At 42.5% G+C, this 15,983-nt stretch overlaps 2 protein-coding genes across 5 annotated transcripts in view; one reads left to right on the top strand and one right to left on the bottom strand.

Annotated features, from left to right (window-relative positions):
* Nucleotides 1-7,616, top strand: part of mark1 (MAP/microtubule affinity-regulating kinase 1) — a 36,271-nt gene extending 28,655 nt beyond the window's left edge. For 2 of the 4 annotated variants that reach the window (XM_004551707.5, XM_004551709.5), the window contains exons 13-19: nucleotides 309-490; nucleotides 637-728; nucleotides 1,706-1,846; nucleotides 3,286-3,537; nucleotides 5,056-5,082; nucleotides 5,728-5,772; nucleotides 5,876-7,616. In XM_004551707.5, the coding sequence (XP_004551764.1) occupies nucleotides 309-490; nucleotides 637-728; nucleotides 1,706-1,846; nucleotides 3,286-3,537; nucleotides 5,056-5,082; nucleotides 5,728-5,772; nucleotides 5,876-6,221 (1,085 nt within the window). In that variant the 3' untranslated portion in view covers nucleotides 6,222-7,616. The remainder of the gene's footprint in view (nucleotides 1-308; nucleotides 491-636; nucleotides 729-1,705; nucleotides 1,847-3,285; nucleotides 3,538-5,055; nucleotides 5,083-5,727; nucleotides 5,773-5,875) is intronic. The other 2 variants (XM_004551708.5, XM_012919257.4) reach the window with 1 other exon arrangement.
* Nucleotides 7,617-8,431: 815 nt separating this feature from the next.
* LOC101473814 (leucine-rich glioma-inactivated protein 1) lies at nucleotides 8,432-13,834 on the bottom strand. Its single transcript, XM_004551710.4, has 8 exons — nucleotides 13,092-13,834; nucleotides 12,809-12,880; nucleotides 12,187-12,258; nucleotides 11,985-12,056; nucleotides 11,157-11,228; nucleotides 10,552-10,721; nucleotides 10,294-10,458; nucleotides 8,432-10,162 (listed from the first exon to the last, which is right to left on the bottom strand). The coding sequence occupies exons 1-8, from the start codon at nucleotides 13,286-13,288 to the stop codon at nucleotides 9,345-9,347; spliced, it is 1,638 nt and encodes a 545-aa protein (XP_004551767.1). The 5' UTR covers nucleotides 13,289-13,834; the 3' UTR covers nucleotides 8,432-9,344.
* Nucleotides 13,835-15,983: the final 2,149 nt, after the last annotated feature.

Genomic DNA, 15,983 nt, shown 5'->3' with positions numbered 1-15,983 from the left:
GTGTTTGGCGCCATCTTCTGGCTTGCTGCTTTCCTGCAGCTCCCTCAGGAGCAGCACCTCAAAGCATGTGGAGGGAACAGCTCTGCTTGATATGTGCTCACCTTGGCTTCTGTATCTGTATAACTCGATGCTGCCTCTGAAAGATTCGACGATGTATAAATCCTGGCTTGGATTGGCTTTGCTTGATACTGTCCTCGTCTGTTCTTTTTCTCCTGAAAGCTTAAATGTTGGAGGTGTAGAAATAACGACGCGCTTGGTTAAACATAAGTAAGTCCAATCCCGTTTGTTTGTGTGTGCGTCTCTCCTAGTGGGTCCGTCTGTGCCGCCGGCGGTATCGTATACAAAGCGTGGCCAGGCTTTGAGCGTGGAAAGTGACCACAGGGAGGAGTGGGACGGAGCGCGCCGGCTAGAGCTCAGCACTTCAAAAGGAGACGTTCCTGCCTCACCCCTGGGGGTGCAGGAGAGGAAGAAAACCACAAGTGCTGTGGGGGTGAGGAAGTGGGCACTGTACACTGCGTACTCCTGAATAAACAACTTTTGACAGAGCCGTGTTTAATACTCAAGAAAACGTTTTGTCCTTTTTATATGATTCACAGTAATTTTAAGTAAATTTTTGTTGTCTCTCTGCACAAGCAGACCAACGGGTCTATGACTCGCAGGAACACATACGTGTGTGAGCGATCCTCCACTGACCGCTATTCAGCTATTCCCAATGGCAAAGACAGCAGGTACGTGCTAACATTTAGATCAATCTACAGATCAGTTTTCACACCTGTAGTACTTTGCTCTGTTTTGTGTTGGTTTCTTCACATACACTTAAAGATACAAGTGAACTAAAATGCATCACTAGAAACCACATGAGAACACTGAGTTTGCTTATTGGTTGGAAGTGCCTGGGGCACAGCAACAAAACTAATAACAGGATGGAAGAGTTGTGATCTGGGCTGGCAAGCAGTGGGTTCATTTTATGCTTAGTTGCTACATTTTGTGCACTCTGCTGCTTCCCAGAATGCAAGGCTTACCTGGCTACAGGAAGGCATGTAGCCCAAAGTTGCAGTGCACACCTGGTAGCTAGCTCAGCTTAAAGGTTTTCTTTCTCTCTTTATCCATCCATCTGACACACACTGAACAGCACCTCCTGTGGGTCTACAACAGGGGTGGGCAACTCCAGGCCTCGAGGGCCGGTGTCCCTGCAGGTTTTAGATGTGTCCTTGAACCAACACAGCTGATTTAAATGGCTAAATTAGCTTCTGAACATGTCCTGAAGTTCTCCAGAGGCCTGGTAACCAACTAGTTATCAGGTGTGTTGACCCAAGGTGAGATCTAAAACCTGCAGGACACCAGCCCTCGAGGCATGGAATTGCCCACCCCTGGTCTACAAGAAGGCACGCCAATGTCTTCTCTTTGGGTGTCACCTGACTGGGCTCCATGGGCTAGGGCTAAGGCTCGGCCACCAGCCGCCCTCCCTCGACAAGGAGCAAAACAAACCAGAGTTTGATTTCAAGCGGGGCAGGTGTGAAAACACCGTGCATGCATGTTTTTCCATGCTTATGAGCATCACTATTCCTGTTTTTATTTTATTTTATTTTATTTTTTTTATGAAAGCCACAAATGAGAAACTTGTGGTTTCACATTTCTGAATATGCTGTTTAAATAATATGAATTGAACATTTTATCTTTATCTGTACTCTGCTTCGGTCTCCAGTTTAACCGAGGTGTCAGGGAGTACCCCGTCGACTGCAATGAGCTCCACACGACCTCGTCACACCAAGTCTATGTCATCATCAGGGCATCCTTCAAAGAGCACACTGCCCCCCATCGATGACAACACAGAGCTTAAAGCCAGGTGAGCAGCCGAGTAGGTGATGGAGATTACAATGGTGTATTTTTTTTAAGTTAAATGTCAACATGATGATTTAAAATCTCAGATTTATTTTCAAACTTTACAATTAAAAAGGAAGAAAATAAATCTCCATAGTAGGGCTGCAAAGATTCAAGTAACTTAAATAACTCAATTTTAAAAGAAACTTTCAGTGCTTTGTTTAATCCATGACTGTATGGCGCTCAGTCGTCACCATCTAACCAGTTTAACGTGGGGCCGGAATCAGTCTGCACACACAGCTGTTATCGTGTTATGGTGAGCTCAGGTGGAGTGAAATAAAACGTTTTTCTAGCATCCAAAACCCGCTCGTTCTTATAATCAACTTTAAAACCTTTACTGGGAAGAAGCTGATAGCACTCGTTAACCAAACTATGTGTTCATCAAGCGCCATTGTGAAGAAAAGAGAACTTTGCTCCCATCCACCACCGTTTCTTTTACACAGCATGAATTCTACAGAGGTTAAAATAAAAGCACGTGTGTAGAAAGTGAGATGAACAGATGAACTTTTAAAGTCTGGCGCGATGTTTAACTTAGCCAGCTTGCTGTAGGATGACGGCAGTTGTCCTACTTTTCATTGGAGTGATACCTGTGACTCTGAAGGGGGCAAAGACCATATTTAGTTTAAGGCTTTAGGAACATAATTTTCTGGGTTACTTAATATAGAATATAACACTCACAGATACACATGGACATCGTGAACACACACCAGATCTACCTCATTCAGGAGATTTGGTACTATCACCCCCCCCCCCCCCCTTTTTTTTTTTTTTGACTCGCATTTGACATAATGTTCTTTTAAAAATTGTATTTAATATGGCACATAAATGATTATTTTTTCTTAAACACATGCAAAACGTTGCAATTTCTAATCAATGGAATAACTGATAGAGTACTTGATTACTGAAATAATAATCAATAGCTGTACGTATGTCCAAACAATGGTAAGAATTGGTATATGCCTTGATAGCTGTGGCTCAAAAATAATCATGAAACAAAAATAATCATTATGTTTATTTTCACAGATCATCATGCAGGTGCTCCTCAACATTTAACAATGAGAATCACAATGTTGAGCAAATGTCCTTGGGTCATCACTTCAGAAACAAATTACAAACATCTGTTGGAACAGATCATGTGATTGCACCTTAGTTAATTTTTTTTTTATATTCATTGCTTTGATTTCACTCAGCAAATGGAACAATTAAATGTACGGTCTGTGTCTTTAAAAGCAGTCTGATGGTCACAAACTGCTGTTTTACCCTGCACGCTCACACAGTCGTTCAGATTCAGCAGTGGCGTTAAAAATGTACTTTTCATCGAGAAATACCATAACTTCATTCTAAAATACAAACAGAAATGTGCCAGATGTTCATCTCCTCCAACGCGTTTTTCTTATTCTGCAGCTCGTCTCCACGCGGCCCCTCCACCTCTCCGTCTGCACACAGTATTAGCACCCCAGAGAAGAACCGTTTCCCCCGTGGTACCACCAGTCGCAGCACTTTTCACGGAGCCCAGCTCAGAGACCGCCGCAGCGCCACCTACAACGGACCTCCAGCTTCACCCACATTGTCTCATGATACGGGGGCTCTCGCTCAACAACGCAGGGGCACCTCTACAGGGATCATTAGCAAGATCACCTCCAAGTTTGTCCGCAGGTCAGTGCTTTGTACCTTAGAGTCGTTGCACCCAGCAGTTATTGTACCACCGTGGTCTCAAACTCAGAGCTACATGTTAAACAAATATTTGACTGAGAACAGCTCAACGCTTTCAAAACTGCAGGATGTAAAGCCATACTTTACTAATTTATACTTCCTTTGTGCTAAGGTGCTTTTATTATTGAAGGGAAATGCAGGTTCTACAGGGAGAAACATTCATGTGCTCCTGGTGTAGTCCCATTTCCAGATCAGGAAGTCGTTCTTCCTGCTTTGTTTTGTTCAAACTTACAGTACTGTGCAAAAGTCATGAGCCACCGCTCGTTTCTTCTTATTTTGCTTGGATAATGGAAGACAAGTGCAGTGATTTACTTAAATGTGCAAACATACATGGAAATAACATCTGGTTTGACCACTTTTATTTTTTCAACACAACCTCTGTCTTGTAATTTCTTTAAGTAATCTTGAGGAATATTTCTCCAGGCTTCCTAAAGGACATTCAGAGCTCTTCTTTGGGTGTTAGCTGCTTTTTTTTTCCTGCCATGTAGAAATAATGTTTGGTTTGATGCTCTGAGGTGGCAAATCCACGACTGAATCTGTGTTTTGTTTTCTATTCAAGTAGTATTCTTTAGCTGTGTGTTTGGGATCATTGTACCACTGAAAAATGAAGTCCCTGCCAACCAGACATTTTTCAGATGCTGTTGCATGCAAATTATTCTATTTTTGACAGGATCCCAAACCCCACTGGCTGAAATGCAGCCCTAAACCACAACAGGAGACTCCAGCATGTTTTACAGAAGACTGTAGACACTCTCTCCTGCCATCCTTTATACTTATTGATGGCAATTTATACCAAAACGCTCCTTGAAAACAAATTCTAAAGAAATGAGCAGTAACTCAAGATTTTTGCACAGTACTGTACATTAATTATCTAAATCAGAAAGTCACTTTTCTTTCTAGTCTGACACCAAATTAATATACAGTTATTTTTTAAATAGATTACAAGGCAGTTCAGAAAAGGACTTGAGTTTCCTTCCATGCTAGCAGCTCTGTAAGGCTATACTTGGTAAAAACATGCTAACAGGCTCACATTAACAATACCAGGTGTTAGCTTTATCATGGTCACTGTGTAAGTTTAACAAAATAAAAAGTACAGCTGAGGTGAGGTGAATTATGTTGCAGGTATCAGTCATTGGACAAATTATTAGATGCATTCAAATCTCGATACACAACAAAAATCATCCCTGGACATACTGTGTGTCTCTGTGTAAAAGTTACTGAAGTGATTAAAGGAGTTGCGACGTTTGTTCGGATTCCTTTATGCGAACTTTCCAGGTATAAAAATGAAGGAAGCGTCACGCTCTCTGCCTGTTTACTATAAATGCTGCATAGTTTCCCCAGTCCTCTGTGAATATCACACATCCACACTGCCACCCCTCGTCATCCATACAGCAGTTAGCACCTTCACGCTGGTCCATCTGGTGGAGGCTCACAGCTTTCTCTCCTTTTCTCCCCGCCTAGAGCTCTGTCTTTCAGGTCGACCCAGAGGTAGGAGAACATAACGCTTGCTGCACTTGTCACCCCCGTCCGAAATAAACCAAACCTCTTTGTGCCCACTATGACCTTGGCCCGTGTTTCCTTAACCCCTTGCGTACTTGCCCACTACACCACGTCCTTGCCTACTGACACCCTTTGTTATGCAGTATTTCCCTCCCTTGTGTCCACTGCCTCTTAAACAAACCTCACGGCTCACCAGCTTCTTCTGTACTAAGCCACCAGATATCTGCTTCTCAAGTTGCTAGCTTTCCTCTCCTTATTCTCCCCCATCCTTTGGCTGAGCTTAACAGAAAAGACCAGGCAAAAATCCAGAGGCCGAATGGACTGTCTAGAAACGCTTTTCCGCTCTTTGCAGATCAGTGGGGATTAAGGAAAGGTAGCGTATTGGAGATGGGATGATGCATTTGGTTAATGTGAGCTATAATAGAATGACCCTCAAAACAAAGACCGTCACAGTCACCTCATTGTGTGCTGAACCCTGATACCCAGGAGTGTGGATTCTTTCCTGGCATGATGCCTGACACCCCCTCTGTGTCCAGTCATGATGGGGGTGGTGTTTAGTAGTGAGTCGGGGCGGGGCTGCATGTGTTGATATGATCCCAAGGGAATAACGAGTCTGTTCCTGGTTTATTTCAGGGTACCTAGTGAGGGAGAGGCCAGTGCCAGGACAGAAACACCAAGGTAAGAATTTGTGAGATGTCAAGTTCACAGAGAACGTGAAACCCACCTCTGCCTACTTCCCCTGTCCCCGCTCTCACTCTCTCCCTGATGGTTTCTTGCTCAGGAGTGCGTCTGGTGACACTAAGGAGGACGGCAGTCGGGATTCAAAGCCTCGCTCCCTGCGTTTCACCTGGAGCATGAAGACCACCTCCTCCATGGAGCCCTCGGAGATGATGAGGGAGATCAGAAAAGTCCTGGACGCCAACAGCTGCGACTACGAGCAGCGCGAGCGCTTCCTGCTTTTCTGTGTCCACGGCGACGCTCGCCAGGACAATCTGGTCCAGTGGGAGATGGAGGTGTGCAAGCTGCCCCGCCTTTCGCTCAACGGCGTGCGCTTCAAGAGGATATCGGGCACGTCCATCGCCTTTAAGAACATCGCCTGCAAAATTGCCAACGAGCTCAAACTGTGACAGCAGATGGAGCCCCAGTCAGTCTTTTCTCTGGTCGCAGTCTCATCTCATCACTGGATTAGTGTCGACTCGCAGGACAAAATTCAGCACTGACGGTCCTCGCCATGCAGTATCAGGGTGGACTCGGCTGGTAAACGTGCAATACTGGCCACGAATGTACTGTACAGGGTAGTGGATCAGAGAGATATTGCAAAGTTTAACGTCTGTGACGGAGAGATAGCAAAAAAGAAAACATTAAAAAAAAAAAACAGCTAACCCAGCTTTTTTTTTCTCCTTCCGTCCGGCCCTCTGTCTCTCTCTTTCTCGCTCTCATCGGCCCGCTGCTCCACGTCAGAAGACGCATTTATGTAACACATGCAGTATGCAACTGAAGATGACCATCCTGCAATAATGTTTTCAGTCTTCTTTTTCTAAACGCCTACTACAAGATCTACTCTCCTCGCTGAATAACCATTAAACCTACCATATGCTAAACTAGCCGCTTTTCCACCTGTGTTAAGTCAGTATATAGATCAGGCTGGAGCCCATATGTAAAAAGAGAATTGTACTGTATGCATAACATCTGCAGGTACTGTATTGTACTGTATATTAATTTAGCGTTCTGTACAGACTTTTATTGTTAATACTGTCTTTTTTTTTTCATGGGATTTGAGTTCTTTCCTAATATAATTGATGTCTCTTGGAGCATTAATCTTTCACTCTGTTTTTTTTTCTCTTCTCTTTTTTTTCTTTTTTTTTAAGAGCCACCATATGGAAATAGTGTTTTCAATTTTATTTAAAAAGCACTAAATTATTTTGTGGAAAATTGAGGGATTTGTTCCCTTGCCTTTTATGTTATATTTTTTTGCCTATGGAAAAAAACACTAAGTTGCACCACATAGACTTGAGTAGTAAGTTCAGTTAAAACTGAAATTGTGTTCACTTTATTTTCTCTCGGCAGTAGGTTGGTGATTTGGGGGTCCTGCTGCAATTGCACAACTTTTCCAGGGTGATGTGTATGAACATGAGAGTATGCACCTGTATTTCTTTGATGTTAGTTTGGTAGTCCTCAATTGCGAAGAAAAAAAAAAACAGCAGGGTTTAAATTGGTTTACTTTAGAAAGCGCCTGACAGGATGATACATGACGTGTTGATCGCCACGACGAGGCATTTTATTTTTTCTTTGATGGAGCCTTTCTAAAGAGCCTGATTTAGTCCTGCCACCAGTGTGATTGTGCAGGTACTTGTGTATCTCCTTGCTTGTGTGTTAATTTTCTTTCTTTCATTTTTTTTTTTTTTTTTTTTTAATTTCAGCGGATTTTATTGTATTTATTCCATTACATTGTAATGTGCTGCTTTGTAGATTTGAGGCGTGCACTTTGTTGGAGAAAATAAAAAGGATTTTATTTGTTTGTATTTATTTTACTCCTATTTTTTTCATATCTGACATAATTACACACCCAGGGTTCAGGACAGTTTGCCTCATTTAGCTTAAGGAAGTACAGTGCTGTGCAACAGTCTCGAGTCACCACTGATTTCTTTACATCCAAGGAGCCAGATGTTCTTCAAATTTTTTTTAAGTAGTCTTGAGCAGTAGTTCTCCTGGCTTTCTGAAGGTCCCTCGCCATCCTTATTTGGACACTGAAACCACAGAGCCTATGAACGATGTCAAAGATCACAGTTTGACAGGCATAAAATAGTATTTGTGTACAAATAAGATGTTTCCCAAACAGTTATTGCTTGAAAAATGACTTTCAAAAGGCCTTGAAAAATTCTAAGACATGTGGAGGACAAAAGAAATGGAAGGCATACATTTTTTTAACCAATTAACAGTATCTGAGTGTGATGTCATTAAGCAACAGAAAAAGAAATCCAGCAAAGACCCGACACAGGACCAAAGAGATTCAAATGGCCCTTCAGTTGATCCATTTGCTCTTAACTGAAGCTTGATCAGAGGTCTCAGTGGAAGGATGGCTGTGAGAAAGCCATTCTTAGGGAAGGGTGAAGTGTGCCAAATTACAGAAGAACTGGACTGAAAATCTGAACCACTTTTGATGTATAATCAGTTCCATGTATGTTTGAATAAATTGCCCTTTCCTATCAAAATATAAAGAAATGAGGATTGGCTCAAGACTTTTGCACAGTACTTTAGATATGCTGTTGTGTTTTTGGCTTTAAGTATGTCACACTGAAGACATATCATGCTACACAGCACTAGCAGGGAACTCCGATGAAATGTTAAGCTTTATTGACTCTAAATTGCATGATATCAATCCTAATTATGACACAGTCAGTCACATTAGTCAAAGGTAAAGCATTATGACAAATGTCCTCCTTCATTTCAGTGCCCAAAAATGGTTGAAAATACCTTCAATAGTTCCCAGTTGTGAACAGCTGTATTTTCAATACTTTAAACATTATGCAAACTATTACAATAAAAGCATAAGCTGCAAGGATATACAAGTAGACTCTAACCTTTGATATTTTCCAAATCAAAGGCATCATTTCAAATCATTCTCCAACAATTATCTAATAATAATCTGTCGCGGTCGTTGGTAAACTCTTAAAAACTCTTAAAAGCTTCATTTACAAATGGAAAGACAGGAAAAATGTAAACATTTCATTTTGGCAGATTTCTTCAGTTAAACATGTTAATAGGTTAAAAAGTACAATTTCATTTGTTTCTGTAGATAAATATATGACATTAGAAATGTATAAACATTGAGTGACACAAAAGGCTGAACACACATTAAAAATTAAAAAGTTACTGGCCAGTGTTAGATGTATTAGTGAACATAGATCTGCATTTATTGGGATGGGACGGCCCGTGTAAGGCCCTGGTCATGCATTAATGACTTGACAACATATGCGATCTAATCCTAACTTGAGGTGCATGCACTGGACTCAAAATGCATCTCGGTCATATGCTTGGTTGAGATGCATACATTTATCCTTTAATCTACTGTGCACTAATTTAACTAGAAGAGTTTGAAAATCAGTAGGAGTAATGGCTGCTGTTCTCAAGTTAGGATCAACGCTTTCTGAGTTGTTCAGCACTGCATCTGCTGCAACAGCCTGCTGTCTAGACAAAAAAAAATCACAAAATTCACCCACCAACCAATCTGCAACAGAAGAAAAATTAGCTCAGTTGCTCAGATCGATGATCCGGTGCTCATAGATCTGAGTTTTCCCTTTGAAACTGGAGGCCAGCAGGAATTGACGGTTGTCTATGGAAACTGGAGAGAAGGCCCTCGGTGCCTGTATGTTCAGCTCCTGAAATCGAACAAATTCGCCCTTCTTGGCATCCCAGCGGTAAACCTGGGTGAAAGAGTAATCGCTGCCAAGGATGGCGTATTGCCAGTTTCCCACAGCGAAGGGCTGGAATACCATGGAGCCACGAGAAGGCATGGTCTGCAATTCCCTAAAGAGGGCCCCGTCCCAGCGCATCACTTTGGAGTCACCAATGAAGCGCGTCAGGCAGATATACAGGTCATTTTTGACCTGGAAATGTTTCACAGCGTAAACATCCTCCATCTCTGGGATGTCGGTGCGCCTGTCAAACATCTTGGTGCCTTTGTTCCACTGGTAGATGACGGGCCTCTGGGAGCTGCTGGACAGGATCAGGTGAGGCTTGGAGGAGATCTCCATGTACTCCACATCGGTGTCCCGATACCACTGGTGGAGGGACTGATGCCAGTAGAAGCCATTGCCGTTCCACTTGTAAATGGTGGTGGACCCGGCCTTGGAGCTGTCCGCTATGACGAAGAAGAATTCGCCATCGATGCGGAACGTCTCAACGTCGTTTGGTTTGCGGATTCGCAGGATGTCGATGCCTTGGAGCTTGATGAATTTGTTAGCGGACGTGTCACGCTTGTAGATGTGCGAGCCACCAAACAGCTGAGCCACAATGATAAAAAGCTGGTTGTCAATGACCAGGGGTTTGCAGACCACCGTGGATGTACCTGGTGAAGCAGAAGACAGGATAAAAAGTAAATATCTTCACCTCCAATAATTATCGCCATTGAGAGGTTTGAATCACCCCTCCTTTCAAACTTGCACAGCCCTTTCCCAAAAAAATGCGTCTTTCACTTACTCTCAATAAAATCAAAGTTTCTGAAGACCATCTCCACGTGATCCCACTCTAGAAAGCTGCACTTCCCACTGAAGGGCTGAGCGAACACAACGTACTGGTCATTCCCAAAAGAAAATGCTTCCACTGATATGGAGTTAAAATCCATGGACTGGTAGGATTCAAACTCTGCAAGTGAAACAAAAAACACCCACTTGAAATAACTTTTTTTTTAATCCAGTGAAACTTTGAGAGAAAACAACTGTATTTATTGTACTCCACCTGTGGTGATGCAGTCGAATGACTGTGGCAGGAGGTCGTTGATCTTTTTGTCGAGCTGCGAGGCCGGGCCTTTACAGTAAATCTGATCCACGGTGGCATTGGTGCTGTATATCCACTCCACCAGCCATTTGAGCTTGCAGTCACAGGTGAACTGGTTCCCCCTCAAGTCTCTAAAGGGAAAACACCACCAAACTAAACTCCGCATGCTGTATTAAATGCATTCAGAAAGGCCTCTGCTTTATGAATGCATTTAATTCCCAAAAGCTGGAGTTACTGAAGTGTGACTACTGTTAGCTTTGCTCTGTGGCCCTCACAGCTTCAATCTTTGCCCTCATTATCATCAAGGGGGACTATAAAGGAGAACCGGACATCTTCAGTGGGTGATAGATTGCAAACTTATCTCTTTCCTCACTGCTGCATGCAATTTTAATAGTGTTAAAAGCACCAGCTGCCCACACATTTTTCGAGCCTCGGCTGAAGTGGAATAATGATACAGTGTTCTATATATAGAAGGCTGCACAGAAAACTCATTTATCTCAGTGGCACGCATGTAAATTGAAACGCAATGAATCTCTTTGTTAGGCAAAGGTAAAATTCATACTTACACTTTTGTCAAGGCCTCGAGACCCTTGAACAAATCTTTGGGCAGCGTCTCAAGATTATTGTAGGCCAGACTCCTGAAAATAGATTAAAAAAATTGTGCTTAGTTTCTGGTTTCCACATTGATTATATGTGCATGCACACACCATCTCAAACTATTAAATAATAATCTGTTTATGCAGTATTTCTGTATGTACACAGATATCTGTTAAGAAGCTTGGGGCACATATTGCCACCCTGGAGAGTACAGCAGGAACATTGCTTATTGTGGGTTTGAGGAAACATTAAGCTATTTTTAGCACTGCCTCCTCAGCCATTTTATGGCTTTCTCTGCTACAATGAAGACGGTGGAAAAAAGGCTTTTTCCTGTTGAGAAGACTTGGGTAGTATTTTATAAGTTTCTTTAGAGCCTTATCTTAAATATTATTGCATCAATAAAAGAAAATCTCAGAGCGTTTTTAACTTATAATGTACTTTCACAAATCTGTAATGAAAGAATATTATACTTTCATTTACAGTGGACATTGACGGTGGCGGGATTTGCTTCGTAATCATATTCATAACAGCTGCACAATGTTGGGAGAAGTGTCTATGTGGCAATACAAGTTGCGCAATAAAAACTGTCAGCGTTTTACTGGAACAGTGCTTGTCTGCACCTGCACATAGATTACAATGTCTGATGCAAATGAGAGAAAGCTTCTCTTGTTCTCCCTCTTAAAGCAGGTCACCAGTGATTAGATTTTTAAATTAAATAGGTCACAAAATTAAATCCCCGTGCAACTGTAGTGTTTGCTTCTTTAATACCTCTAGTAAAAAAAAGAAAAAGTACTTACAGGTGTACTAAGGTTTTCAGTCCACGAAAAGCATGCGCTGATATCGAATTGATTTGGTTGTTTTCAATGAATCTGAAAAAGTTGTTGGATAAAATGCAGGAGACGGGAGATAATGTCAGGCAAATGCAACAAAACAATCACAAAATCAAAAACAAAAAAACAAAAAACCAACTTGAAGGATAATTTTGTACCAACTACTCACAGATATTCTAGGTGAGGAAGACCAATGAATGCATCCTCATTTATAGATTCCAGGTTGTTGGCTGTGAAGAGGCTGCATGGAGAAATCTCAAGTTAATATTTTTACTATTCAGGGTCAGCGAGTGGATAATAAAAATACATCTTGCCTAATAGAAAACCATTGTTGCTAACTGTAAACCACATACTTTTAAGACACGGATCTGTGCTCTCTGAGGATTCCTGCAGGCCTGCATGTCTGTTTTTAGACACACAGTGTCTCTGTCAGTACTCCACCCAATGAGGAAATGAATTCCCTCATCAAAAGAAGGAATTACCCGTAAATTACTGGATTCACATTATTATACACAGAGACATTTTAATGCAAGGCTTGGAAGAAAGCCTAGCAGAGAGATTTAAAATCACCATGCCATGAAAAGGGATGCAGGAAAACCACGTTTTCAGCAAATGATTTTTTGGGTTTAAGGCTTCTCCAACCTAATCAATAGCCACAGCAACACCCGTTCTATCATAATGTGTAGCATCATTGAAGGGGGAAATGTCTTGAACATTAAACATGGCGTTGATCAGCTCACAGAGTGCAAGAAAAGCAAGAAAAAAGTAAAAACTCCTAAGAGATTTCTCACAGGAGATGCAGAGCGGGCGTGAGGATGAAGCTCTCTTTCGGAATTTCAGTGAATTCAGACTTGACAAATGATCTGTGGGGGGGAAAACACGACACACACACGCATACTGTTTAGGCTTACAGCACAGACTGACGATCACTTATTGCAGTCTGTTCCTTGGATATGCAATTATTATGCAGCATTGGCGGAAAAATCCACGTCTTAACCAGCAGGTAGAGCTAAGCATGTTGCGTTCATCGCTGCAGTGGGTTTTTATTTCAAAACGATATTAAATAGAACTTACAAAGATGTGATTTCTCGGGGAAAGCTGCGAGGGATGAGTCCTGCGCTTTCGCACAGCGCGTTATCTTTGGAACATGTACACACTAAGGGACAGCGAGGCGGCTTGGGTCTCCTGCTGTCCACTAGAAGTATAACTGACGCCACCACAAGTAAGCCGAGCCAGAGCGATCTGCTGGGTATCTTGTGTGTATGTTCCATCCTTGAGATCCGCAGCGGGCACAACTTGCGCGTCGAACAGCCCTACACATGAACCAGGGTCTCCGCTGTGGTTCCTCTCCCACCGCTGCTGCAGCCGCTTCTGCCTGGAGGCCACGCGAATGTCCGCTCTTGTTTATCTCCGTGCGCCACCGCCGCTCTGGAGGTGATAAAACCGGGCGACCCGTGCGCCCACAGCGCCGTAATTACACCGAACCTCCAGACGAAAAGAAATCTAAACCCTCCGAGACAAAAGCAATAATAATAAATATATAATGTGACGCTTGCTGTGGAGTCTTGAAGCTCAGGAATATTCCAGCTGGCTCGGTGACAAACGCGGTGTGAGGGCAGGTGGGGATCCCAACGGGAGCAGACGGAGCATCTTCATCCAAAACCACGCCTATGATTTCAGCAAACGCCACTCTCTTCGTGTCAGGGTCTTGGAGGATTCCGCCCAATGGGCAACGGAATTGTGCAATTTTTTTCGTGAATCAGCGGGAGAAGAAGAAGCTCTGACATGAGCCAGCGGACTGTCGTCTGTGGCGCAGACGCACACGAGCGTTCTATGCGGGAAGCGGATGGGAAACCCGCTGACAATTAATTGTGATTATGGAAATGTAGCTGCAACATTTGGCTCAAAACCAGATGTTGACTGTCAAAACGCTGCCGTTACAAATCACGGGTTCTTTGGTGCCGATAAAGTCACCGAAACTTTGTGCTTTCTTAAATATTCCCATATTTGTAAAATGTTGTGGGTATATTTCCTGGTTTGCACTCGGTTTCCATGACGACTGGAGGATGCAAAGTATTTCTGACCTGTGGTGGAGGGGTGTGGGGAAACCCTCCTGTCACTCTGACATCTGTTCTGCCTCAGTACCATCCCCCTCATCCTCTTAAACAAAGGGCAGGTTAAACGGTCTCTAAAATACACTCGTCTCTTTTCATGCTTTAATACTGCTGCAAGCCACCACCTTCACAGTTTTATTGCAGTTTTTTCTTAATCTTCTATGCCAGACACTTGCTTGTTCAGGAGGGTGCTCTTGGAGCCCTATAAGGCTGTCATCATCTCATTTCTTACTTCTGATTAATATGTTTACTCACTGTGGCTGTCAGGCCTGCATGCTTCTGACCCATCTTGGTACAAATATGCACAGGCCTTTTGAAAAGTGCACAAATACTCACATGATTACAATACTTGATATCCTGCGCATGTTTACAGTGATATTACTAATGCAAGAGAATTAGAGGAGCGTGATCCTCCTCTGGGAGGTTTGAAAAATGAAGCTGGGAAGAATGAAGCTATTAGGCTGCTTCTAAGAAGTATCAGCAGCTGCTGGACCAGGGAGAGAACAGTGGATATTATTGTGTGTGCTGCAAGATGTTGTGTAGTGTCTGTGCTTCATAAATGTCACCATTCATCACCAGAGTAGGACACAGACTTTCCAGTAACAATATGACCACAGTCAGTCAAGTGTTTCTCACTTTTTAATATGTATTTGGAGTTTCCTGTAATAAACACTGATCACTGACTACATTAGACTACTGTGTAATATTTTGTAGATTTCCCCTTTTTCACCCAAATAGCCCCTCTCCTAAGTCAGGGCGTTGACACAGGACCTCTGTGGGTGTTGTGTGGTTTAGGGGTGGAGTCTCAGTGGATCAGCCCTGTTCTGGCACATCCCCCAGATGCTCTTGCATTGAGATCTGAGGAGTTTGGAAGCTGGGGTGGCTTTTGTTGTGTTATTTGAGCCATGCCATAACAGTTATAGCAGTGTGACATCATCCTGATGGGAGATGCTGTTTTTTTGTGCACTGGTATGAAGGGCTGGAACAATGTTTACATGGGTGGTAAGTGTCACTGTAGCATGATGAATCCAAGGACTCAAGCAGAATAATGCCCGTGTAACAAATTATTCAGTGTTACTAACTTCACCTTTCAGTGCTTTTTAAAATATTGTTATTGATCATTGTTTGGGCCTGTATTAGCTTGTGACCTGACTTATCTGCCCCTTTACCTAAAGATGCATGAATAAAATTATATTATTTGTGGATATGTTCAATCTTCACCCAATGGCTGTGGGTAAAATAGAGCCATTCTGTCTGGCAGTCTACACAAATGAGCTGAACTCCCCACTAGAGGGAAATGCTGAGCAAGGTAGATATGTTTAGTTGTCAGGTGGACTCACTAGCTTCATAAAATTCTTTCTCTAAGATTTACACCTTAAGGGGAAGAGAGCATCATCCACAGGGAGCTTTTCTACATGACTATCAAGATTTTAAATTGCTAGAGGCTCTCCCGCTCTGATCTTGAGCAAACTGAGTGAATGCACTTGTTTTGCAGGTCTGCCATCTTGTCAGCCCACAGAGTAGGCATACCTACTATATGAAAATATAGCATAAAACCTCAATTATATGAAAAATGTAAACAAATAAAGCTCAAAATTATGTTTTGATGAACGATGAAATTACATCTTAGGATCCTTTCCTGTCCATCAGTGATTAAATGATGAAGAAGTAGAAGATGCTAATTATTGTTATGATCAGAGGTGGGACCAAGTCATTGTTTTGCAAGTCTCAAGTAAGTCTCAAGTCTTTATCCTCAAGTCTCAAGTCAAGTCTCAAGTAATGTCAGGCAAGTCAGAGTCGAGTCTCAAGTCACTGGTGTAAAAGTCCGAGTCAAGTCACAAGTCTGAAACTT

Source organism: Maylandia zebra, linkage group LG13 (assembly GCF_041146795.1).
Source record: "Maylandia zebra isolate NMK-2024a linkage group LG13, Mzebra_GT3a, whole genome shotgun sequence".
NCBI lineage: Eukaryota > Metazoa > Chordata > Actinopteri > Cichliformes > Cichlidae > Maylandia > Maylandia zebra.
The sequence above is the reverse complement of the archived record's forward strand: the minus strand, read 5'-3'. Positions and strand labels throughout refer to the sequence as shown.

What these genes read in the sequence shown, in the direction of transcription:
- LOC101473814 (XM_004551710.4), bottom strand. Translation starts at nt 13,288, where the DNA reads ATGGAACATACACACAAGATACCCAGCAGATCGCTCTGGCTCGGCTTA. An exon ending in CCCCGAGAAATCACATCTTT is followed by an intron (nt 12,881 to 13,091) that starts GTAAGTTCTATT and finishes TCCCCCCCACAG; the next exon opens with ATCATTTGTCAAGTCTGAAT. An exon ending in ACGCCCGCTCTGCATCTCCT is followed by an intron (nt 12,259 to 12,808) that starts GTGAGAAATCTC and finishes TTCTCCATGCAG; the next exon opens with CCTCTTCACAGCCAACAACC.